Source organism: Podarcis tiliguerta, assembly GCF_965153285.1.
Source record: "Podarcis tiliguerta genome assembly, chromosome: Z".
Taxonomy (NCBI): domain Eukaryota; kingdom Metazoa; phylum Chordata; class Lepidosauria; order Squamata; family Lacertidae; genus Podarcis; species Podarcis tiliguerta.
The window spans coordinates 20,985,270-21,010,354 of NC_139553.1; the positions used below are offsets into that span (position 1 = coordinate 20,985,270).

At 44.5% G+C, this 25,085-nt stretch overlaps 1 protein-coding gene across 1 annotated transcript; it reads left to right on the forward strand.

The window, feature by feature from the left end:
• Positions 1-3,668: 3,668 nt before the first annotated feature.
• Positions 3,669-24,244, forward strand: LOC310669553 (G-protein coupled receptor 83-like). The gene is made up of 6 exons (XM_083423878.1): positions 3,669-3,784; positions 10,833-11,307; positions 12,042-12,167; positions 16,419-16,552; positions 20,165-20,775; positions 24,202-24,244. The coding sequence occupies exons 2-5, from the start codon at positions 10,879-10,881 to the stop codon at positions 20,757-20,759; spliced, it is 1,284 nt and encodes a 427-aa protein (XP_083280004.1). The 5' UTR covers positions 3,669-3,784; positions 10,833-10,878; the 3' UTR covers positions 20,760-20,775; positions 24,202-24,244.
• The last annotated feature ends 841 nt before the right edge of the window (positions 24,245-25,085 follow it).

Genomic DNA, 25,085 nt, shown 5'->3' on the forward strand with positions numbered 1-25,085 from the left:
TTTGTGATAGACGAAGTTGCTTGGACAGTGATTTTCCAAAATGCTTGAGCTCTGTCACTTGCCCATCTCATGTAGAAGAAATCTGCTGTCTTGTTGTACAGTTCTTTCTCAACAATGATCACAGAGTGAATTGACTCTCAATTCCAAAAAAAGGAAAGACCAAACTAATGGAAAATCTCCCCTTTGTAGAATGTATTGTGAAAACAGTAAAAGCATACTACTGTGATGCTTGTGACAGCTTTAATTTGTCAGAGAAATAGCATTCACTGGGTCGTCCAGGACTGGACCTAATGGTCAGTGGTCCTTTACCTTTACCTTTAAGAAAGCTGAAGAATTTCACTCAAGCTAACCAAAACTCCACTTCCCACATGAAGACACAGATTTGAACATGGCTATCCTTTGATCTGCAGACTGAGATGTACTGGGCCAACCTTGATCCACCCACCTTGGGTGGTTGAACTCCTGCAGAGTCCTTTGGGCAATAAGCAGCATGGAGTCAGAAACAAGCAAAAGAATTGTGAGACTCTGACCAGGAAGCCCTGGTGATGAGGCACTGATAATACCTATATATTGTGACAAGATGAGGAGGAGAATTCATTCAGCAAACAAGGAAATGTCAAAGGCAATAACATCCGTGAGATCTTTTGATGCAGCTCCTGCTGTCTAACACCTGGTTTGTCTGTTGTTCTGATTTTAGGTTCTGTTGAAATCCTCTCAAGGTAAAGAAAAACAAAGCAACTAGTACCATACACTGGGATATCAACATTCACAGGTTTTAAACCAAAGTGCTTTGTTGTAAATCTGAGGAGAGCTTCTGATCATGGCACCTGGAAAGTCTAGAGGTGTTTAAATGCCTCCAGCTGAGTTGAATAGTAGAAGCAAATTAAGGTGCAAATCCTACTCCTCAGTTGAATTAAGGAAGGAAGGAATATTCATTATGATCACAGACCAAGAAAATTAAATACATGGGCCCATCCAGTCCAGCTTCCTGTTCACACAGTGCCCAACCACATGCCTGTGGAAAAACCACAAGCAGGATTCAAGTGCAAGAGCAACACTCTCCCCTCCTGTGGTTTCCAGCAACTGGTATTCAGAAGTATTGCTGCCTCCATCTGTGGAGGCAGAGCATAGCCTTCAACATCCCTCTCCTCCATGAATTTGTTTAATTCTGCTTTAAAGCCATCCAAGTTGGTGGACATCACTGCCTCCTGGGGGAGTAAGTTCCTATTCTGAACCACAAGCCCAAAGGAGGGCTTGTGGAAGTGGCTGAGTGCAGAGATACCAAAGAAGGTTGTCAAAAGCATCAGAGTGATCAGTTCCAGTGCTTTATTAAAGAAAGATGTAAACCAGGGGTCAGCAACCTTTTTCAGCAGGGGGCTGGTCCACTGTCCCTCAGACCTTGTGGGGGGCTGGACTATATGGGGGGGGATGAACGAATTCCTATGCCCCACAAATAACCCAGAGACGCATTTTAAATAAAAGCACACATTCTACTCATGTAAAAACACCAGGCAGGCCCCACAAATAACCCAGAGATGCATTTTAAATAAAAGGACACATTCTACTCATGTAAAAATACACTGATCCCTGGACCGTCTGCGGACCGGATTGAGAAGGCAATTGGGCCGGATCTGGCCCCTGGGCCTTAGTTTGCCTACCCACGGTGTAGACTTACAGCAAATTAGCCTGCCCGGTCTCTCAGCCTTTCCAGATGTGAGATGGACAGCAAGGAGATGACTTGTCCACACCCAAGCAAGCGTGCATGCATTCTTTATACACAAAGCAGCATACATCACTTTGGCCAGGGCTTCCCATCACTCCACCTGGCCAGATGACAGCATAGGTGGCAAATACCCACATCTTACAGATACTTCTTCTTTCTGGGCTCAGAGCCCCAAGCCCACAGATGAGGATAACATCAAAACAAGTATGTATAAGCATATATGAGCTCATTGCTGCTACAACAACTACCAGTTAATCTTGGGGTTATCTTGACTACCAAGATGACAGTTTGTAGAACTTCCAAAACAGTTCACCTTTGGTTCAACACAGTTCCATAGTTTAAAAATGTGCTGTGTGAAGAACTAATTGAAATGGACACACAGACACACACAAAACTGACAGCAAATTTCTCCTCATCTGCACTGATTTCAAATCTAATTTTTGCAACGCTCTCCGTAATGTGGAAATAAATGTGCCTTAATCAAAACAATACCTAATCTATAGTAGACCTTCCCAGGAGACTTTATTTATTTTTTGTTTGGTTTTCAAAAGCTTATTTCTCAATTGGCAAATTAAAATAAAACCAGCAAAACATCAGCATATACATATGCAAATAAGATTAGTAAGATTAGCCACATCCTGCAGCAGACACAGTAAATATAAGGAAGGGTTCTTAATACTGGGGACATCAAAATCCAGCTGCACTTACTATTTATTTAAACAATTTATATACCACTTAGCTGCAATAGTCTCAAGTGGTTTACAATGCAAAAGAACATGATCAACATATTCTGTCACTCCAGCCCCACACAGACACTAATGTTTGTTGTCCAGCTCTTGTTAAATTGTCCATTTATCAATGCAGAAAGCAACACACAGAGACAAGTGAGCATAAACACTTTCTAGTGTTTGGAGACCCTTTGGAGACAGTTTCACTGTACAGTTTGCAACTTTATTTAAAAGTAAGTTTAATAAGCACAGTGGAGCTTATTCTGTAGTTCGCTTTCTTCCAGCAGCTTCTGGAGAAATGTTAGTCAAGGGTTGGAAGGCCCCTATTATTAGCACCACAGGCTGCCATCAAATTGCAAAATTAAGATTGACAGACATTCCATTTTGATCACTCCTGTGCACATTACTTGTGAAAAAATCCCAGTGAATACCATGGGACTTACCGGTACATCTAAGCAAACACTAGCTGGATTTTTCTGTGATTTGAGGATCAACTTTCTAATCTGAGATGTTGCCCACCAACCCAATCTCCAAGCAGTGCTTGGAGGATTCCAGGTGCTTCCCTGGGGTTGTTTCCTTGGAATGAGGGACAGTGGAGAGTGTAGTGTCTTTAGGATATATGGTTTATTTACACACATATACAACCTGAGTCTATGATGGAGGAGCTTGCAGGATTACCAACCAAAATAGGTATTGCTTCTCCCATAGTCAGAGTCTTGGATTCCAGCAAAAATGAAGCATGGCTATCACTCTCAGGCTTCTACCTGCAGCCTGCTTCTAGCCCAGCTCTCACAAAGTACACAAACACACGCACACGTGTGTGTGGATTGGGTTGAGTGGGGAAGAATTGCAAACTGTGAGTTGAAAGGGAAATGAGATTCAGTTTTCACTGTGGTTTAAAAACAACCCTTGGATTTCTCCCTCTTTTGCACTGAGTGATCAGAACCACCATCCCTTCTTATCCTCTTGTAGTAAAAAGCATTACTGTAAGTGTCACTCATCATCCTGTAAATGACAGAAGGAACTCAAGCACTTCACTACTAGCAAGCTCCCTCCCACCTCGCCCACTTTCCTGCCTATCTCTGATTGGCCGGCCAGTTAAGGCACATGTGCCCAGTGATTAGAAGGGACTGTGTGTGTTTGGTGTTCTGCAGGACTAGAGGAAGAGCAGGCAGAACAGGGTGTCCTGCAAGAAGGCACAGTGAGAGATTGGGAAGTAGTTCATCAGCAGAGGAGGGAAAGAGTGCTCAACATTTTCCTTTGGGCCATAGGTTTGGGTGGCTGTGGAAAAGCCAGCAGGATCAACCGAAGCAGTTCCCTTCCTTCCCAGAGGGTGAGTAAAGTGAAAAGGACAAGTAGAATTGTTTTCATTGCCTGTCACCCATGCATCAATATTCCTGTGCTGCTGCAGATTCCCTCGGCTTTTGCACAATTTTGTATTCATGTGTTCGGATGTTTCTGGCGAGTTAAATTCAAAGGATGCGGCTCGACTGCAGAGTTGGTTTGATACTACGTTGAACATGTAACGCTAGAAGATAATGTATTGTGGTTTCTGAAGTAGCACAGATCTTGCCTTGAATGTGTAATAAAGACAATAATAGCTATATTATTACAGTGGTACCTCGGGTTAAGAACTTAATTTGTTCTGGAGGTCTGTTGTTAACCTGAAACTGTTCTTAACCTGAAGTACTACTTTAGCTAATGGGGCCTTCCGCTGCCGCTGCACCACCGCTGCGCAATTTCTGTCCTTATCTTGAAGCAAAGTTCTTAATCCGAGGTACTATTTCTGGGTTAGCAGAGTCTGTAACCTGAAGCATATGTTACCTTAAGTGTATGTAACCCGAGGTACAACTGTACTATTATAGTAGTAGTAGTAGTAAGCACTATTAGAAGGTTCTTTAGACTATACTATGTGTCTAACATTTCCAGCTGTGTATGAATGTTTATACAGAATCAGAGAATCGTAGAGTTGAAAGCAACCCTCTGCAATGATTATATTCTGTTATATTTGGATTCTATCATGGGCATCACCAGAGGGAGAGAAGACGGCAGACACACACACCCAGCAGGGAGCTCCCCCACACACTCCCCCACCCCACCCCCCGGATTGCTGGACTCCTGCCACAAACTTATACCCTTATTTTTCATTCAGAGATCTTAACACGTGGAATAAAACTCACCCATCTAGACGTATATCGGTACTTTGCCCCTTTTGTACGCACCCTCAAAAAAAATAATGTCTGGTGCTGCCACTGGACTTCTTTTCTTATAGACACACATTCAAAGGCTGTTTGCGAAATGTATGACCTTCCATGCTTTATATGTTTCAAGGCATTCTTAAAAGTTTTTTAATGTTTCAGAAGCTTAAAATAGTTTCCAAGTGTTTTAAATATTCTTTTGTTTTGGGTTTTTAATAGTGCTGTTTGGTGTTTGCCACCCTGGGCTCCTTTGGGAGAAAGGGCATGACATAAAAATTGCAATAAATAATAACATTGCCATTCCATCTCCAGGTTTGCACTGGCAATTCTGAAACAGACTCTTACATTGAAATCTAACTTTTTCTGCTAGACCGCAGTACACTAAAGCTTTCTTTCGGCTTTATTTCTGAGGAGATGAACTGAATGATAATTCTTAGGCATGGAAATATACAGTGGCAAGGCATTTAGTAGACTCAGTACAAAAAAGCCTGTCATATTAATCTTTGCTCTGGTTCCAGTGCTCTCCCTCAACTGGTTTCTGAAGCTGAGTACAAGCAGCATTAGCCACGATCCAGAGGCATCCTGCCATTTCTTATAAAATATTGCTGGTTGGTGCACTTTCCCTCAAACCAGCTTCCCTCTGATTTTAAAATGCAAGCCGCAATTAAGCTGAGGTATGTACACTTGAGAGAGCTGTTGCATGTGTGCAAATGACAACCTCTGAGGAAAACCACCCTTTAGCGCTCAATCGGAGCAAACGTCAATTGGGCTCTCTCTAGATTGACATTTGCACTGATTTTAACACTAAAAAGTGGGTTTTCCCTGGGAAAGGAGCCAGGCAAAGCGGAAAACGCTTGGGCCCTTGCTTTCTAGGCACAGGGCAAGCAGAAGTGTGGGTGACCCCATAGCTTAATCTACCTCACAGGGTTGTTGTGGGGATTAAATGAGGAGCGTGAGAGAGCTGTGCATGCCATCTTGAGTTCCTTGGATAGAAAGGTGGGATATAAATGCACTTGGGCATAGATTGCTTTTGTTTTGTAATATTGAATTTATTCTGTGTTTGCCAGATTGTTGATTTTTGCCGCTTTTGAAGTTACTGACGTTCTGTATTTGCCTCTCCCATGCTCTGTGTTTTGATGTTTCGAATGTTTGCTGTAAAATGCCTTGGGCACAGCTCATTGTGGAAATAAACTCAACCAATAAATCAAAGCCAGACTGAAGTGATCCAGAGAATCTGTTTCTTCCGTAAAGAGGCACTGGCACCACCTTCTCAAGTACCTTGCCCAATAAAGGGATATTTGTGATTGGACAGTAGTGGTCATGGCCCAGAGAGGGCCCCTTCTCACTTAGGAGTCAATGGCCTTGTCCATCTCCCCATTCCATGTGTGACCAGAGCCCTTAGATGAGCATCAGCACTGCAACTAGAATGCCACCCCACCTCACCCCCAGAACATTCGGGAATCCCTCAAATTCCACAGGTCACTCGATGTCCTCAAGTTTAATTTGAACCTCATTCACCTGGGTTAGCAGTTTCAAACTCAAACATCAAATCAAATATAATTTATTTACAGTAGACAGGCTACAAGTACAGTATACAAGTTACAGAATATAGAAGGTTAAGGGGAAGGGCGCAAAAAGCAATAATAGCTTGTCAAAGGTCACATCCGCACCATATATTTCAAATGATATGATACCACTTTAAATACCCATGGGTTCTGGGAGCTGTAGTTTGTCAAGGGTGCAGAGAGACACCTATTAGGAGGCCCCTATTATATAAATAGGGAAGGTTGTACTGAGGGAAATAATTCCAGAGCTGGGGCACCAACACAGAGAAGGCCCCTTCTCTGTTCACCATCCATCAGACCTCTAATGGCATAGAGACCTGGGAAAGGGCAGGCTCCTGGGGCAGATGGTCCTTGAAGTATCTGTTGGAAGTGCAACAGCAGTGATTGTTCAGTTTGTAACTTAGTAGTAAATTATTTTACTGTTACAGTCTGTTAAAGCCAAGGGGTGGGTGGGTGGAGGTGTCACATAGCAACCAGGCAGAGTGACATGATCATTCTGATTGGCTCTGTAGTTCTGAGGGAGTTTTTTTTTAATTTGTGTGTTTGGCTGAATGTCTCTCTGCTATGTACAAGGCCTGAACTAAGAAAGACAAAACCTCTCTGTTCCTTTTTCTTCAGATTACACACTGTCTCTGTTCAGTTTGCTCAGTAAAGTGTTATCTGGACTTTTCTTTCTGGAACTGCATTTGGGTTATTTAAGTGACTTTGCTTACAATATCTGGGTCCAATGTTTTAGTACAGAAGACAGGTACATTGCAATGCTTAAAAAGGTGGGCAGGTAATGGCAAAACCAGGTCTAACATGTTATGGGAGGGCCCTGTGTAAAAGGAGCCTGCCCCTCCAGATGCCCAATAACTCTCTGCACCACACATGGGGGTCTTGGTTGATGCAGCTGCCTTACTGTGAAAGGGAGAGGCACAAGTGTAAAAATAAGTGGGGGTTCTCAACAAAAAAATAAATCACAGTGGAAACTGCTCCTTGAGGATAAGCAGTTTGAAAACAAGTCCCAGGCAATTAGATTTTGTTTGTGTATAACTTTCAGTTTTAATAATTGTGCAGCGAAAAGAGAATGTTATTGCCTTCAGCTGACAAACAATGGCCGGAAGTATTATGTACTGTGCAATCATATGCCTGCCTGCTTTGAAGTAACCTCTGCTATCTTCAATGGGGCTTGTTATATAGTAATGATATATAGGATTGCTGCCTTAGGGTAGCTTCATCCAAGACAATTTCCTGCATGAATTATCATTCCTATGTAAGATAACCACTCACTTGTGCACCATAATGTGTGCATTCCTACCTATGTTTCATTGTATTGCATTACAAAATAGATTTCCAGGTACCCAGGAACAGCTATGGGCAAGATTCCTGTATTAAAGGGGGTTGGACTAGATGACCCTCGGGGTCACTTCCAACTCTACAATTATATTCTGTGTATGAGGCTGTACACACAGTTGCTTCTTGTTTGTTGCATAGAATCTTACTCTTACTGCTGATTCATGACTGGTAAAAAAAATGTTACCTGTAGGTATGCGGTTATCAGTTTTATAACACAATTTAAAACAGATTACGTGAGTATTTTAAAAAATATAACTGGGAAAATTCACAGCAGAAATGCACTTCAACAGACAAAGGGATGATTTGCTGAACCAATTTAATGTCTGAGCTGTCAGTATTTTGCAGTACTGATTCAAGTAGATCATTTAAAGTAAATAGGTGCTGTTTTGCACCAGGACATGCAAATCTACTTTATTTCTTCTTTGAGAAAAGGACTTTTGGTTTGGAAACTGACAGGGAAATTCACAGTAAAACGTGGAGTGAATGAATGACTAACATGAAGATGCTTAAAGACATCTCAAGTGAATTAGGATGGATGCCAGACAAATTCTCATTGTCATGTAACCATCCCACAAGCATATCACAATGAATGCTTAATAAAGACCAGATATAATCTAGCCTCTGAGGAAGCTTTGTGCAAGCAAGTCAGAATGAATACCCAATAAATAGCTAGTTTGTAAGGGCTCCTTACAACACACAAGCCACATATTTAAGACACAAGAAATGTAATCTAGAAACATGCACCTTTTAAATAAGTGGGAATTTTTGTTCCATTCATTTCATAAAAATGTACCAGGCAAAGCCAATAAGGTGCAGTGGTCACTTAAAACATAATTCCTGGTGCCCAAATTTTGGGGTTTGTAGTTAAGTTTGAACCCCGTGTTTGATGTTCAATTGCTCAGTTTGTGGGGTGCTACAAGACGCAAGGTTTTCACTGCAAAAAACGTGCTAAACTTTGGTACAAGTTTGGAGTGGATCCCAAATTTAGGGGTTTGTAGTTAATGGGGCTGATTTTCAGCAGTAGTTAGTTAAACTATAGGCCTAAACACACTTACCCCCAGGTCAGTAAAACCCATTGAGCTTAGGGGGATTTGGATCTGAACAACCTTGTGTGGGATTGTACTGTGCCATTGCATCTCCTTCTGGTAAGACATAAAAGCTGACTCTCCAAACTTGATTGCTGGCTTTGTCTGCTGTGTTCTTTCTGGGTTTTAACTGAATGTTGGTGAGCATTGCCTCCCAATCGTAACAATTTAGGTGGGTGGAAGAGGAAAGCACTGTTCTCCTGGGACTGCAGACTGGAAGGGCAGCACTCTCTGAAGAGCCTCTCGGCCCTTTCCACTGGGCAGAGAAGGAACAACTGCAGAGAGCTTGCTTTGTGTCTCCCTGTCAGGAGGAGCACTTTAAAAAATATTATATCCAGGGCTTTTGTTCCCTCTGCCAGAACTCACTGGAACTTAGTTCTGGCACCTCTCAAGTGGGCACCATTGCCATTCTAAAAGAATAAGGGAGGCATTCATGGTGAGTTCTGCTTTTTCTAGAAAAATAGCACGTATTGTACCTGAGAACTGGTTTCTGAGTTTGCCTTTTTCCCCATTTCCAGTCCAACCTCTTTTCCTTTTGTGTTGTGTCTTTTAGATTGTAAACCTGAGGGGCAGGGACTATGGTAGCTTACTAGAGATTGATGAAAGCTGCTTCGGAGACTTGGTTCTCCCCCCACACCTGAAGGGCCGAGAATTAATGAATGAATAGTATATAAACAACTTTTGAAGGATTATTTGTTCTCCCTTTAGCATCCTGGATTACTCTGGTAGACAAAAGGGAGCACAGGTAGTACTTTTTTTAAAGTTAGGTTTGTTTCTCTACGTCTACATAGCACTACAGTATGATTGCATCTTACACATTTTTAATTTGTGTGGTTTCAAGCTTGTGTGGTCCAAGTCTGGCTGGTTGAAATTGAGCAAATTAAATGTATGCAAGGTTTTCCTGGCACAAAAAGAACATTTGAGCTCTCTGCCAGGGGTGGTGCTGGGAGATCTCATGGGAACTTGGATGGCTCCATGATATCTCGTGAGAACATATCAGAGCTGGGGGGGGGGGCAGAATTGATGGGCATTATCGTTCAAATGGTGTGCATGCACCGCATCTTGTGATAAATTATGTGGGGCAGAGCTTACCAATATTTTATTCAAGTTGGCACCCCTGAAACCATGGCAACTGTCTGAACAACCCTAACCACAGAGTTTCAGGAAGGGGGGGTGCTTACTTTATAGACTTTTGCTTTAGAACTAGGTTTCCTGATCGTTCTGAGCTAGTAATGTTGACTATTGGGAGGAACATGTTCTGGAAATGGACAATTTATTTTCACAGTCTAGTCACAAGAACTCTTTGTTATCAATCCTTGCTCAGTTTGTACAGAGTTACAATCATGCCTCATCTGGTCATCTGGCTGCCTGCTGATTGAAAAATGTAATTGAAAGCAAAAAACTAAATAAATTACCCTTCATTTTATACTGTACTGAAGAAGAACATGGAATGCAGGAAGAAAAGAAAACAGAGGTGAACTTATGGTGTCAGAAGCCAGCTTGTTCCCTGTTTAGGACACTGATCCAAGCTCATCTCTGAATATGTCAGGCGACCTGTTATCAAGGCAATTTGCATAGTTCTGCATTATTGTACAGAAAAGAAAAAATCAAATCTATCAGCATAATGTTAATGTTTTCCCCTGATATCATTCACAGATTCTGCAGCTGGGAAGAGAATTATAAAGAAGGGAGGGGGAAATACACATTTTAGAAGAATTGTGCTTCAAAAAAATTGACAAAGCAAATAGGAGGGTAAAGTGCTTTGAAAAAAGGAAGGGGGGAGAACAAAACACTGTAGGGCACTCTCAGAAGTTGGAAGACTGAATGCCTCAATAACGGGTAGCACAAAACGACTCAAGATGACCAATTAAAGCTGCACACCTGATTTTTCTCCATGATTTGTGTGTGCTCTGCCGTATGCCATTTTTCTTTATTTTTGTGCACATATGTGCTGCCTTTCAGCATGCAAAAGAAAAATGAGCACACCAGATTCTCCCAGCTCCACTTTTACTGTCCACATTTTTTGTCAAATGACACACTAGTGCCTTTCTGACAGTGTGCTACAAAACATATTTAATGCACCTCAAGACTTATTTCAACTTGGATATTTAAATGCTGCCTTTGTCCTGACAGCTGCCCCCAACCTGAGTTGGCTAAAAAGTTTCTCTCTCTCTCTCTCTCTCTCTGCTATTTAGTCCCACTTGCTGGAACAAACGCCTCCTGCTAAATTAGCCTGTCTCCATGCAAGGCTCCAGCTGGCTGGAAGACCACCTCTCTCACATGCTCTTCCCTCTATCCCATTCACCTCACTTCCCATGTCCTCCTCAGGAGTCCAAATGCAATTTTTCTCTGGCCAAGTTTATGTTACTCTACCAAGCCAAGAATGGCACACCCTTCAACTGGACAGAGAGCCAGATCATTGAGTGGGAGAAGTTTGCTGAGCTAGCTAAATATGAGCCGGAGTCGCAGAAGCCCACCATGAAAGCTCTCCTCATTGTGGCCTACACAATCATCATCATTGTATCTCTCTTTGGTAACTTGCTGGTATGCCATGTGGTGATGAAGAAGAGGAGGAGGAGGAGGAGGATGCATTCGGCCACCAGCCTCTTCATTGCCAACCTGGCCATGTCTGATATCATGATCACCTTGCTCAACACACCTTTCACTTTGGTAAGTCCTTCACCAAACTGCCATGCCCCCAGACCAGAAAGGGAGGAGGTCACTGCCTGGATTAAGTCATTGCCTTGCATTTGCATTTGATGTGCTGGACAGACACGCAGGGTCTTGTTCACACCATACATTTAAAGCACTGTGATCCCACTTTAAATGTTCATGGGAGAGCTGGAGGAGGCCAGCAAATCCATCTGCCCACCCCTGCCTGGCCGAATTGCTCATATTTCATTAAATTAGAAATATTAGTTTATGTTGCAGTGATTTTGCTTGTTTGCCTTATGATAGAATTGTTTGGTTATTTATTGGTCCTGTTTATATGATTTTGTAATTTTGGTGGATATTTTTCTATGTTTATTTTTATAAACTTTGTTCCCCTTTCTGAGAGAAAACATTCAATGACAAGTGGACTATAAATACTGTAATCTTATAAAATTAATAAATAAATGGCTCTCCCAAAGAATTCTGGGAGCTGTAGTTTGTTAAAGGTGCTGAGAGTTGGTAGGAGGGTACTATTCCACTCCCATTGCCACCTGGCAAGCAAACAGTCAGATCAAGTAAAAAATGGACAGAAGTCCCTATTTTAATCTCTGCGAACTTTCACAAATGGACAGAGGTCCTCCTGACCCCATGTGCCGATGGAAACCCCATGTGCTTGACTGTACCAAGTGAATCCTAGTTGTTAGCCACAAATCTTCTGCTGGCCCCATTATTCTTGCCAGTCTCTTCCGCAGGTTCGGTTCGTGAACAGCACGTGGGTCTTTGGGGAAAGCATGTGCCATGTCAGCCGCTTTGTGCAGTATTGCTCTCTCCACGTCTCCACCCTGACCCTGACAGCTATAGCCCTGGACCGGCATCAGGTATGAAACCCCACTCCATCCCCCACCTCCCCCTGCAAAAGGAGTCCTGAAACCAGGGGTGCCAACTTGAATAAAATATGGGGGGGGGGGAGGTACAATTGATCCCTGTCAATTATCCCTGTCCTGCATAGTTGATCACAAGGTGTAGCACATGCACACCATTTGAATGTCAATGCTCATCAACTTTGGGGAACCCTGGCCCCCTCAAATATTTTATTGGGGGGGTGGCTGGAGGGACTTTGGGCCCTAGAGGTTGGCTCCTATGCCTGAAACTAATGCTATTTTGCCTTTAGTCTTCACTACACAAAGTTGTGGAGTGGGCAGTGGGAGAAAGGGTGCCCTAAGGACACAAGGAAATTGAAATTGCCCACCATAATAAACAGCCAGTGTGTGTATGTATGTATTTGTTAGGAGTGGTCACTTGGGAGTATAAGCAATATCAGAACATTGGTCTGTCTAGTTCAGTACTGTCTACACTGACTGACCGTGGCTTCCTAGGGTTTCAGACAGGAATCTTTCCCAGCACTAAGTGGAGATGCCATTGGAGATTCTACCTGGGACCTCCCTGCATGCAGCAAAGCAGGTGGTCTATCACTGAGCTATGGCCCTTTCCCATAATGGTCAGGGAAGGGTACTGCAGCTCATCCATCCAATCTGGTCAGGTGAAAAACAGCCTGGACAGTGGTTATTTTGCACACGTTCAATTATTGTGTGACCACTGATTTGCGGGTCATTTGGACCTGGAAGAGGGTGGGGCATAACAGGGCATGACAGGATGGGGTGGGCTTGGCTTATGCGTGCTCCGCCAACATACATGAATGCCTAGAATGCATTCCCTCCCCCCCCCCGTACAAAATGGGGGTTGCCTGTATTACAGAGAAAAGCCTTTTTAAAACCAATAAAGCCAACTGTCATGGTATATAAGTAACTTTATTTCAGAGGGGGAAAGGAATGCAACAAATCACACAGAAAGAGACTTCCAAATAACATTTTTAAAGGCAATCTAATTTAGCTAATTACATTTTGCCTATTTGAGTATTGTCTTGGGTGTCAGAAAACATGCAGAGCTCCTGGAAAGAAGGCAGCCTAGGAAAGTGTTAGTCCTTTGCAGAATATCTCCGGTTTTCATGGTTCCAAAGGAGACAAAGGACTAAAGCATATGTCACACATTTATTATAGTTTGGGACCAGAAAAAGGCGCCTGCCTGGACTGTAGTTTGAACCAATGGTGAAATAAGCTCCATCTCTCATGTAAGTGGTTAGGTATCAATCAGAAGCTGTGTCTAGGGTGTTAGGGGAGGGGTGGTACCTCTGGTGGATGACATGTTGTGCATTTTCTGAGGTAGTTTGTCCACCTTTGGTCCCCACCCTGCACTCAGCTCTCACTTGTGGGTCCTAGAAGCTGTCAGCATAAGACCCCACCCTGGCTACACCCCAGGAACAGCTTTGACGGGCAAGCTAAACCAGGTGAGGGGCAGCCAATGGGTCTCAAATCCTTGATGAGTTGGGGACTTCCCCTGCATGTGAAAACAGGCTGTTGTGGACTGAGTGGACCCAATAGACCTCAAGAAGGCAGTTTCTGCATGTGTTGTAGATGGAAGTGAGGGGCAGATGGGACTCATCTACCTGAGAAGGTAGTGCATCCAGGGGAAGGAAAACTCTGACCCTAAACCTCTGCTGGACCCAACACAAATCCGGAGTGCAGTCCCTAAGACAGTTGGACAGCGCCTTGTACGCCTCCTTTCAGCAACTCCTGGGGTGCCAAACATATTGCTCTGATTTCCTTTGGACCGCATCAGTGACACCAAGGGGGGCGGGTCTTGTCAGGACCTCCATGCACACTGCCTAGACTTACAACCCAGGGAGGTCACTTTGGTGTTGCTAACACAGCAGTTTGACTTCACCCCCAAAGGTACAGTGCATTGTCTCTCAAGACAGATAGATGCCAACAACCACTAATCAGAAATGTGCATAGAGGATGGTTCGGCTTCCTAATGGTGTTGAACTTCCATTACGAAAGAACTAGTCAATTCAGACCAGTTTGCTATTATAGGAAAGAAAGGATAAAATGAAATGAAACCAAGGATATTGATTCCATGCAGCGTTCTTAGCTCTAGATGGCACTATTGGTCTATATTAGAATAAAGAGGTTCAGCTCTCACACATATTCATGTACAATAACTGACCGTTGTTTTGCACTTCTTGATAAATGTCCTGCAGCAAAATTACATGGTTTATCAAGCATCTGGTAGATTGTTTACACTGGCTCCATGATTATTAAGGACTCATGGAGTTGGAAAGGACCTATGAGATCATCAAATTCACCTCCCTCCCCCATCAGTGCAGAATCTGCAATGCAGGATAATAGGCTGATAGCCGTTTGATAGTGGGTTTTGTTTAACTCCTGGAGAATATACTCACAGGAAGATGAAACAGTTAAAAAAAAAAGTTGGAGTGTCTTAGGAGCTTCTTTCATTAACTGAGGTACTGTGTTCATCAGTAAGCTAACAATGTGTATTATAATATCAGCTCAGTAGGGAAAATGATTAATTGAACATTGTGACACTGAAAGAAGGTAGAAAGAAATTGCAGACTTAGGAAGTGAATACCGAAATATTCCCCTGAGTGTTCAGAGAAAGTGTTCTATTATTATTGAGGCCATCTCCCTAATAAGTCAAGCATTGGCAGCATTAAAAGCACCAGATTGTCATGTGCTGGTGGCAGTGAGGTAAGCTTTGCAGATTGTCTGCAGCAGGGATGGCTGCCTTTCTTCAGCCTAACGTTAGCCACTCCTCTGAGAGTTACATGGCTTTTGCCCACACGGGCAGACCACTAGAAACACAGCACTCCCTTTTATGTGCTGAGCATCAACTGGAGACCACGGACTTGCAGGTAACTCTGCTGCCCATCTTCAGCCAAGTCTGTGCACCTCCCATGGATTGCAGACTTCAGCCAACAGCTTTCCATTAGCAAGAAGCTGATAATGGTGGTTGCTTATGCCGATATTCTTGCATGATCACCCAGCCCCTTTATGTCTAATGCAGTAAGAAGAGGCAGGACTTCAGAACTCAAAGCACTGTCTCTGATTCAAGATTCGCACCAGCACGATAATGAAGGTCAAGAGCCTCCATTGTCAAGACTGATTGGATGAGTGGGCCTGAATTGCACTGGTTACAGAGATGTGGGTTAAATCTCTCCAACCACATAAGTGCAGTGATGGGGTTAAACAGCGCCACGCTCTGCTTGGTAGTGGGAGTGGGAGATTTTTAAAACTTCTGCACTATATATTTAAAGCAGTATCATGACCGTTTAGACCAGTGGTTCCCAAAGTGGGCAGTACTGCCCCCTAGAGGGCAGTGGGAGTAACTAGGGGATGCTAAAAGGCAGAGGGGCAGTATTGGTTGTGGGAGGTGCAAATGACTATCGGACTTTGAAAAGCTGGTACCACTGGATCAAGTCCATCACTAACTTAGATGCAGCCATGGTCGCCAACTTAGAATTGTAGAGTTGGAAGGGACCCTGAGGATCATCTAGTCCAACCCACTGCAATGCAGGAATATGCAGGTGTTTCATTTGGAGATCAAACCTGCAATCTTGGTGTTATCAGCACCACACTCTTACCAATTGAACTATCCACATCAGCTTTGTTGAATGAATTAAACTAGTTTTAATTGGCTTTTGAATAAATGTGCAATTAATTGGTACTGTTTTGATTTTTATGCTGTTCCTATCTTCCTTAGTGGGCTGTGCAAACCACTATTCTGAAAAATGCCCTTTGTAGAGTAGAATAGGGAGCACTGGGGTGAGTTTATGGAATGAGGGGGTGGCCCAAAAAAAAGGAGTCACTGCTTTTGGCAGTCATGGTTTTCCCCGAAGAATCATGGGAAGTGGTTTGTCAAGGGTGCTGAGAGTTCTTAGGAGACCCCTTTATTCCTATCGCAAAGCTGCAATCCCCAGAGTTCCCTGGGAAGACAGACTGGTTGTTAACTGCTTTGGGAAATATAGTTGGGGGGGGGAGGTGGTCTCCAAACAACTGTGAGAACCCTTAACAAACTACAGTTCCCAGCATTCTTTGGGAGAAGCTGTGGCCATTTAAAATGGGGTCACAGTGCTTTAAATGCATGGTGCAGATAGTGCCCAACCATGGCAATTACATTTATGGGGCGCTTTATATGGGTATGGGTATGGCCTGCACTTTACCCACCCCTGGTCTGCAGAGAGGAGAATCACTGTGAGGCATCCTTTCTTCCAGGTCATCCTCAACCCACTCAAGCCAAGGATGTCACTGACTAAAGGAGCACTGGCCATTTCCAGCATCTGGATGATGGCAGCCTGCTTTTCATTACCCCATGCTATCTACCAAAAGCTCTTCATTTATAATTATAGGTGAGTCTTTTAACCTACCCTTTTCTTTTCTCTCCTGTCAAACTATGTGTTACTTTAAAAAATAAAAAATAAAAAGCAAACTTCACCTCCTACCAAAGATGGCCACAGGAGTGGATTTCCTACATTGGCAGGAGGCTGGATTAGGCAACTTCCATTCTGTAGGTGGAATACAGCAAGGTGTGTTATACCGAGTCAGGCCATGCACCCATCCAGCTGAATACTGCCTACACCTGTGATTCCCAAAGTAGGTGGCAATGTCCCCTGGGAGGTGGGGAGTTGCTAAGAGGCAAAGGGGCAGCAGGGGGCTCGGAGGTGGGCACCTCTGAGTGCATTGATCGCTTATTTACAATTAGTCAGATTCCAGCCTAAAGCAGCACACCTTGCTCGCTTCATATTTTAAGTGTTACTGCTTTTGCGGCTTTCAAAGCCATTTCCTTTGGTCATTTGCATTTATGATTCTGAGTTGCTGCAAGTCACAAGGCAGCCAATTATTGGTAATAACAGCTATCGATTTTCTTACAAATCAGTTACCGTACAGAGGTGAGTGAATGGGAGAAAGCCCCACCCATTAGCACCGAGGGCCCTATCACACCTAGTTGTTGTTCTTGCAACCCAGCTTATTCTTTTGGGGTGCTGATGAGGACCATTGAGTGGGCAGCTAAGGTCATCGTCTTACAAAGAAAAGGTCTGACCAGTTTAGCAACTTCCTCCTCTATTAGATTCCAACCTTCACTGGGCAGGACCCCCCAAATGGGAAAGGACTCACAACAGTATGTTGGTGTGCTACACAACTCCCATCATCCCTAACCTTGGACTGTGTTGTCTGGGGCTGATGGGAGCTCAGTATGACACCTGGATGGCACCAACTCAGCCACACCTTCCCTGAGATTAGCCCCCTACTCTTTTAAAATCGAGTAACCGATATTCATCTGGCAAGGAACAACAGAATGAGAGCAGTAGTTCTGGGGAATCTATTGTCATTCCATTCTCGCTTCGCACAACAGCCAGTGTGTGTGGAACTTCCCTTTGCAGCACAACGTCACTGCAGTTCAGGAGGCTGAAAACAGGATATTAAAGATGTGAATCAAGCCATGAAAAAAATTATGCAGTGACAATATCTGTAGGACAAGAATGGATTAGAAGAGAGGTGAAATGGGAAGAAGGATCTCAGAGTAATCCGAGCTTGCATACTGCATACAGTTTAATTTCAGTGGGACCAAGCAGTGGTTCAAAACACAGGGTTTGGCAGCGACATGGGGGGTGGGGGGGGGAGGTGAGGCACAAGGAGTTCTGCAAGGGCCCTGGCAGAGGGCAGGTGTTAGGAGGCACCTTCGGATGAGCAGAGAGAGTCCAAATAAGGAGAAAGGATGGAGGGGGAAGGAGCTACCGGCATCTCCCTCAACCACCTACCAGCCTGGCCCCTGAGCTTAAAAACAAGAAGCTCATGGCGTCAGTATTACTGAGGAAAGTTCCCAGGTAGGCTGCTTTCTTCAGCGCCTGTTATTGTGGTTCCCTGCCGTCTGCACGAGGCAGGGGAGAGCTGAGGCAGCAGAGCAACAAGGAATAATGCAGCAGGAATAATGAGAAAATCGATGACCAGCTTCACGGTTTTCCCCACATCGTAATTTTTTACATAGTTCACACACACATTGTGATTCAGGATATATTGCCATGTCAGCTATTATGAAACCATTACCACGATGTGAACTTCAAACCGGTTTTGGACACTGTATCAATACATCGCCCAGCCCTAGTGCAGAGTGCCTTCCACCAGCTCTGCTTGGTGGCCCAACTGCACCCCTGTCTGGACGAAGATAGCCTAACTTCTGTTGTCTATGCCTCTAGGTTAGATTACTGCAATGCATTATACTTAGGGCTGCAAGTCACAAGGCAGCCAATTATTGGTAATAACAGCTATCGATTTTCTTACAAATCAGTTACCGTACAGAGGTGAGTGAATGGGAGAAAGCCCCACCCATTAGCACCGAGGGCCCCATCACACCTAGTTGTAGTTCTTGCAATCTGGAGGTGGTTCAAAAACTTCAGCTGGTGCAGAATTTGGCGGCCAGGTTGCTCACCACAACAAGATGGTTTGAGAACATTACAATGATCCTGGTCCGACTGCGCTGGCTGCCAGTCAGTTTCTGGGCCCAATACAAAGTGCTGTTTTTGAACTATAAAGCCTTAAATGGCTGCAATACCTCACAGACTACCTCTCCTCATATGAACCGACCCAGACTCTACAATCGTCATCTGAGGCCCTTCTTCATGTGCCTCCTCCACAAGAGGCCTGGGGGGTGACAACACGTGTACGGGTCTTTTCTGTGGTGGTTCCACGTTCGTGGAATGCTCTCCCCATGGAGGCTTTCCTGGCACCTTCCTTACATATATTCAGGCAGAAAACAGAGGCAGTAAAACCTGGCATAGTTACTGTGGTAAAAGTTCCAAAATTATTCATATAGGAACACAAGAATAGCTTGTAAGAGTCATGCAGTCTGAACTGTAGCAACCAGCTCAAAACTGAGCTTCTCTGGTAGCAATAGGCTTGATTACCCTTTTCCCAAGGTGAGGGTGAGTGAACTAGCTAAGCCTGGCAGGAAGCTAACTCTATAGAATTAACCCCTTAATGCATTAATTAGACTTAAGCATGTTGGTTACAAGATAGCGTTGCCATATTTCAAACAGGGAAAATCTGGACAGAAAAGTTATTGAGCTTTTTTGGGCAAAATTGCATTTATTATTTTTGTGGCTTTTGAGCTTTTTGAATGGAAAATCAGCAAAAACTGCACCGTCGACATGACCTGCTATACAACCGGATTCCCCCCAGCATTTTATTGATTCCCACCCAGATGCTGCTAGAGGCAGCAGTATTCCAGATATGTTGGGGGAAATCCGGACGTATGGCAATGCCAGATGAGGCTCGTTATCCCACAGATTGAAGAGATGTACTTTTGGTATTAATGAAATTCTATCAATCCAGAATTATAAAACAGACTCTATGGCAACAGAGCAACCTCTTAGGATGCAGTAAATAGCACTTAAATTGGCCAGCAAAGGAGCTGGTTTGGCTGGTTCAGCAGCCTCTTCTCCTAGATTCTAAGCAGGCCCTAGGTAAAGGTAAAGGTACCCCTGCCCATACGGGCCAGTCTTGACAGACTCTAGGGTTGTGCGCCCATCTCACTCAAAGAGGCCGGGGGCCAGCGCTGTCCGAAGACACTTCTGGGTCACGTGGCCAGCGTGACATCGCTGCTCTGGCAAGCCAGAGCTGCACACGGAAACGCGGTCCCTATTTATCTACTTGCACCCGAGAGTGCTTTCGAACTGCTAGGTTGGCAGGCGCTGGGACCGAACAGCGGGAGCGCACCCCGCCACGGGGATTCGAACCCCCGACCTTACGATCGGCAAGCCCTAGGTGCTGAGGCTTTAACCCACAGCGCCACCCGCGTCCAAGCAGGCCCTAGAGGGACCCACAAATATCATCCAGACCGCATCCTTCCTCCCCCCCCCCAAAAAAACCCTCATATCAGTATGCTCAGCTATGTTAAGCTACATAAAAATTTCTGAAGTTTTCTTGACTACGTATCCAGAATAAATGTTTATTTGTTTTCAAAGGGAAACTACTATTCGTAGCTTGTGCCTCCCAGATTTTCCTGAGCCAGCAGAGGTGGTGCAGAAATATGTGGACCTTTCCACTTTCCTCCTCCTTTACCTCTTGCCCCTCCTCATCATTTCCGTCACTTACACACGGCTGGCCAAGAAGCTCTGGCTGCGCAATGCCGTGGGGGATGTCACCACACAGCAGTACATCGTCCATCACAACAACAAGAAGAGAAGCATCAAAATGCTCGTGCTGGTGGTGGTGGTTTTTGCCCTCTGTTGGTTCCCGCTCAACTGCTACGTTCTGCTCATCTCCACCATGAACATCAGAACCAAAAACTCTCTCTATTTCGTCCTTCATTGGTTTGCCATGAGCAGCACTTGCTACAATCCTTTCATCTACTGCTGGCTGAATGACAGCTTCCGTTCCGAGCTCAAGTCCTTGTTCGCCATGTGCCTGAAGGCGCAGCAGACTAGAGACAACCTCATTCCAGGGGCAACCTTGCCGTATGGGGAGGCATGGATGCAGCAAATCAAATGCAAGCAAAGGTTTTCTTTACAGAGCATCCGCTCAACCACAAACGTGCAGACTTTCAAAACGGATTTGTGAGCTGGGCCCGATCAAGGTGAGTTGACAAAACGTTTGGCAATCTTCTCTATCATTCAGATGATGGCAGGTTTAATACAGGACTGTTCATTTGCTGAAACAGAACCTAGCCCTGGGTTTCTCATACCTTCCTAGTCTGTTTTTGTTGCTAGTATCATACATAACTTATGAATTCTTCCAGAATGAAAAACAATTGCATCCATAACCATTGCCTCAGTCAGTTCCTACTTTCCAGCCTCCAAAGCAGTGGCTCCATACTTTTGGGCCACCAACCCCTTGGTTCTGGGTGTCACCTTCCCTGTCCTGTAAAAAACATTATTCAGAACAGCAGTCTTCACAACCCACTGAGGAAGGTAGGAGAACCATAAAATTCAAAACTGTAACAATTAATTGCACATTTATTCAAAATGCAATTAAAACTATTTAGTTTAATTAGTTCAACAAAACTGATAGACTTGATCCAGTGGTACCAGCTTTCCAAAGCCTGATAGTCATTTGCACCTTCAACAACTACTACTGCCCCCTGCCTCTTAGCGCCCCCTAAGTAACCCACCACCCTCTAGGGGGCAGGACACCCACTTTGGGAACCACTGGTTTAAAATGTCATGATATCGCTTTAAATATTCATCGTATTTACTCGAATACACACCTTTTTTTGGCCAAATAACATTGCAAAAATTAGAGTGTGCATTAGATTTGATTGCACCAGCAAATACCGTATTTTTCTGTGTATAAGACAATGCTTTTTGCTAAAAAAAAAATAGGCAAAAATTGGGTGTCATCTTAAACACGGATAGTGAATGCAGAGGGGGGATGTGCGATTAAGGGCAGCAGCAAGCAGGAGATTGGCAGCAGTGATTGAGTGGGTGATTGGTGGCTGATGGCGATTAGCTGTAGCTGCAGCAATTGGGCAGGGGATTGGCGGCTGTGGCGAGGCGGACAGGTGATTAGCAGCTGCGGCAAGGGGGTGGGTGGGCTGTCGGTGGCGGCAAGCAGGCAGACAATTGGCGGCTGTGGCGAGGTGTGTGATCGGCAGTAGCTGTGGCAAGTGATCAGCAGTAGCGGGCTCCCCCCCCCCAAAAAAAAAAGCTAAACAAGTTAATTTCTTAATTTGGGGTTTAAAAAAAATAGGGGGTGTATTATACATGGAGGCGTCTTTTGCACAGAAAAATACAGTACATTTTTGTTTCATGGTTTTGAAAACTGAGGTATGAGTTAGATTTGATATCGCGTAAATATGGTAGTGGTGATGTGTTTTTTTAAAACAAACAAGCAAACAAACTCCCACTACCAAGCAGCAGGTGGCACTGTTTAACCACATCATTGCACTTTTGTTGTTGGAAATATTTGTTTTTTCTTTTTAATTTTTTTTAATTCATTTTCCCTTTTCATTCATTACATACATCTCATATTCATAACATTTACTATATATTCCTTTCTCCCTCCCCTCCTGGGCTTCCCCCAACTTCCGCTTCTGATTTGTTTCTTCTTTCACCTTTTTTGCTACCTCCTAACTCTCATCTTCTGAGAACAATGGGAGATGCAACCCAGTCCTGCTCATCCAATTAGAAAATGATAACACATTAATTAAAAACAGTAACAGTTAAGTAGCACAATAAAAGTTAAAAACAGTAGCAAATAATTATACAGAATCCAATTAAAACTATTTGGCTTCATTAATTCAATGAAGTTGATAAACCTGATCCACTGATACCAGCTTTTCGAAGACTGATAGCAATTTACACCTCCAGCACCACCCCCTTGCATGTTAAGTGTCCCCAAGGTAATCCCATTGCCCCCAGTGGGCACCATCACCCACTTTGGGAAGCATTGCTCCAAAGGATTTGAGGTTCATAGATTATAGAACTGTAGAGTTGTAAGGGACCCCAAGTATTGTATATTCTACTCCAACCCTCTGCAATGCAGGAATCTTAATTAAAGCACCGATGACCGATGGCCATCCAACCTCTGCTTTAAAATCTCCAAAGAAGGAGAGTCCACCAACCCCTGAGGGACTCTGCTCCACGGTCAGAAACTCTTATTGTCATAAAGTTCTTCCTTGAACGTATTGGTTTGGGTCCTACCCACCAGAACAGGACAAAACAAGCATGCTCCATCTTCTACTTTCCTTACATCCAAGAAGCTGGCTGTCATCCTCTTGGTCTCCCCTTCCCGAGGGTAAACATACCCAACTCCCTCAACCATTCCTCATAAGGCTTAGTTTCCTGACCCTTGATCATCTTGGTCACCCTTCTCTGCACACATCCCCTGCTTGTCAATATTCTTCTTGAACTAAGGTGCCCAGATGGCTCCAGCAGCTCCCTTCTCCTTCATGTCTCTTGGTCCTACATACACTGTGAGATAACACTCTGGGCATCCCTATCAAAATGCCCTCACAAACGCCCCAGTTTACAAGTCCTGGCCACAAGCTCCCAGAGGCTGCAATCGGCTCATTATAACTGCTCTTAGCAGCTAACTCCTCCCGCAACTCACTTCCTCCTCATGGTGTGGAGGTACAGTGTCAGCACCTGAAATAGATAATTTGTGGTGAAGGGAGAGCAATACTATTAATATTAGTAATCTGCCTTATCCAAAGTCAGACCACTAGTCCATCTAGCTTACTATTACCTGCACTGACTGGCAGCAGTTCTCCAGGGTTTCAGGTGTGGGGGCACACACACATTCCCAGCCCTACCTGGGACCTTATGCAAGCAAAGCAGATGCTCTGCTACTAAGCTACAGCCCCGATTCCCCTGCAGTATGGATGCTTCAGCCCATATAGGGGAAGTACTAACAAACCTGGTACACTATGCTTGAATAAGGCATATGTTAGGGACACAGGTGGCGCTGTGGGTTAAACCACACAGCCTAGGACTTGCCGACCAGAAGGTCGGCGGTTCGAATCCCCGTGACGGGGTGAGCTCCTGTTGCTCGGTCCCTGCTCCTGCCAACCTAGCAGTTCGAAAGCACATCAAAGTGCAAGTAGATAAATAGGTACTGCTCTGGCGGGAAGGTAAACGGCGTTTCTGTGCGCTGCTCTGGTTCGCCAGAAGTGGCTTAGTCATGCTGGCCACATGACTAAGCTGTACGCCGGCTCCCTTGGCCAATAAAGCAAGATGAGCGCTGCAACCCCAGAGTCGGTCACGACTGGACCTAATGGTCAGGGGTCCCTTTACCTTTTATGGTATTACGTACTTCCCAGAGGTTTGGCTCAATACTGAAGCACTGAACCAGGAAGGCTAAGGGCGCCTCTACACACTCATTTTTGGTTGCTCATTTCTTTCATTTTGCAGGTGCTAAATCAACCAGCAGATTGTGTACAGGATTTCTCTAGAATTCTTATGTTCCAGTGCCATGGCTTTATTACAGGAAAAAGTTGTGCCAGAGTAAGGAAGATGCCCACATCAACTCCAACAAAGATTGTTTTTATTCTGTGTTCACACAGGTGGGGTGAAGTGGACCTAGATGAAGACGTCAGCAGGAACAAGCTAAAACACAGATTTGATTACAATGACAAGGAAGAAAGGGGAGAGAGTCTCTCGAAATTACACCCATTTCGTGGAAAATTATGGAAGTGGAAATTCAAAATGTTTATTTACTTATATTTATATTTAATTAATTAACAATGTGACGCGGGTGGCGCTGTGGGTAAAACCTCAGCGCCTAGGACTTGCCGATCGCATGGTCGGTGGTTCGAATCTCCGCGGCGGGGTGTGCTCCCGTTGTTCGGTCCCGGCGCCTGCCAACCTAGCAGTTCGAAAGCACCTCCGGGTGCAAGTAGATAAATAGGGACCACTTACCAGCGGGAAGGTAAACGGCGTTCTGTGGGCTGCGCTGGCTCGCCAAATGCAGCTTGTCATGCTGGCCACGTGACCCGGAAGTGTCTGCGGACAGCGCTGGCTCCCAGCCTATAGGGTGAGATGAGCGCACAACCCTAGAGTCTGGCAAGACTGGCCCGAACGGGCAGGGGTACCTTTACCTTTTCATATTTAATTAAATTTCTATACCACTCTTCCTCTGAAGATCACAGGGCAATTTAAAAACAATATAAAAATGCTTTGTGTTAGCATTAGAGTCCCCAATCAGGTGCATTTGGTACCTCGGGTTACATACGCTTCAGGTTACAGACTCCGCAAACCTAGAAATAGTACCTCAGGTTAAGAACTTGGCTTCAGGGTGAGAACAGAAATCACGTGGCAGCCGCGTGAGGCCCCGTTAGCTAAAGTGGTGCTTCAGGTTAAGAACAGTTTCAGGTTAAGAACGGACCTCTGGAACAAAATAAGTACGTAACCAGAGGTACCACTGTACTAATGATAGCATTCAAAAATG

Coding starts and splice junctions, on each gene's coding strand:
- LOC310669553 (XM_083423878.1), top strand. CDS start 10,879: ATGCAAGGCTCCAGCTGGCTGGAAGACCACCTCTCTCACATGCTCTTC. Junction 11,308..12,041: donor TCAACACACCTTTCACTTTG/GTAAGTCCTTCA, acceptor TCTCTTCCGCAG/GTTCGGTTCGTGAACAGCAC. Junction 16,553..20,164: donor CTCTTCATTTATAATTATAG/GTGAGTCTTTTA, acceptor TTGTTTTCAAAG/GGAAACTACTATTCGTAGCT.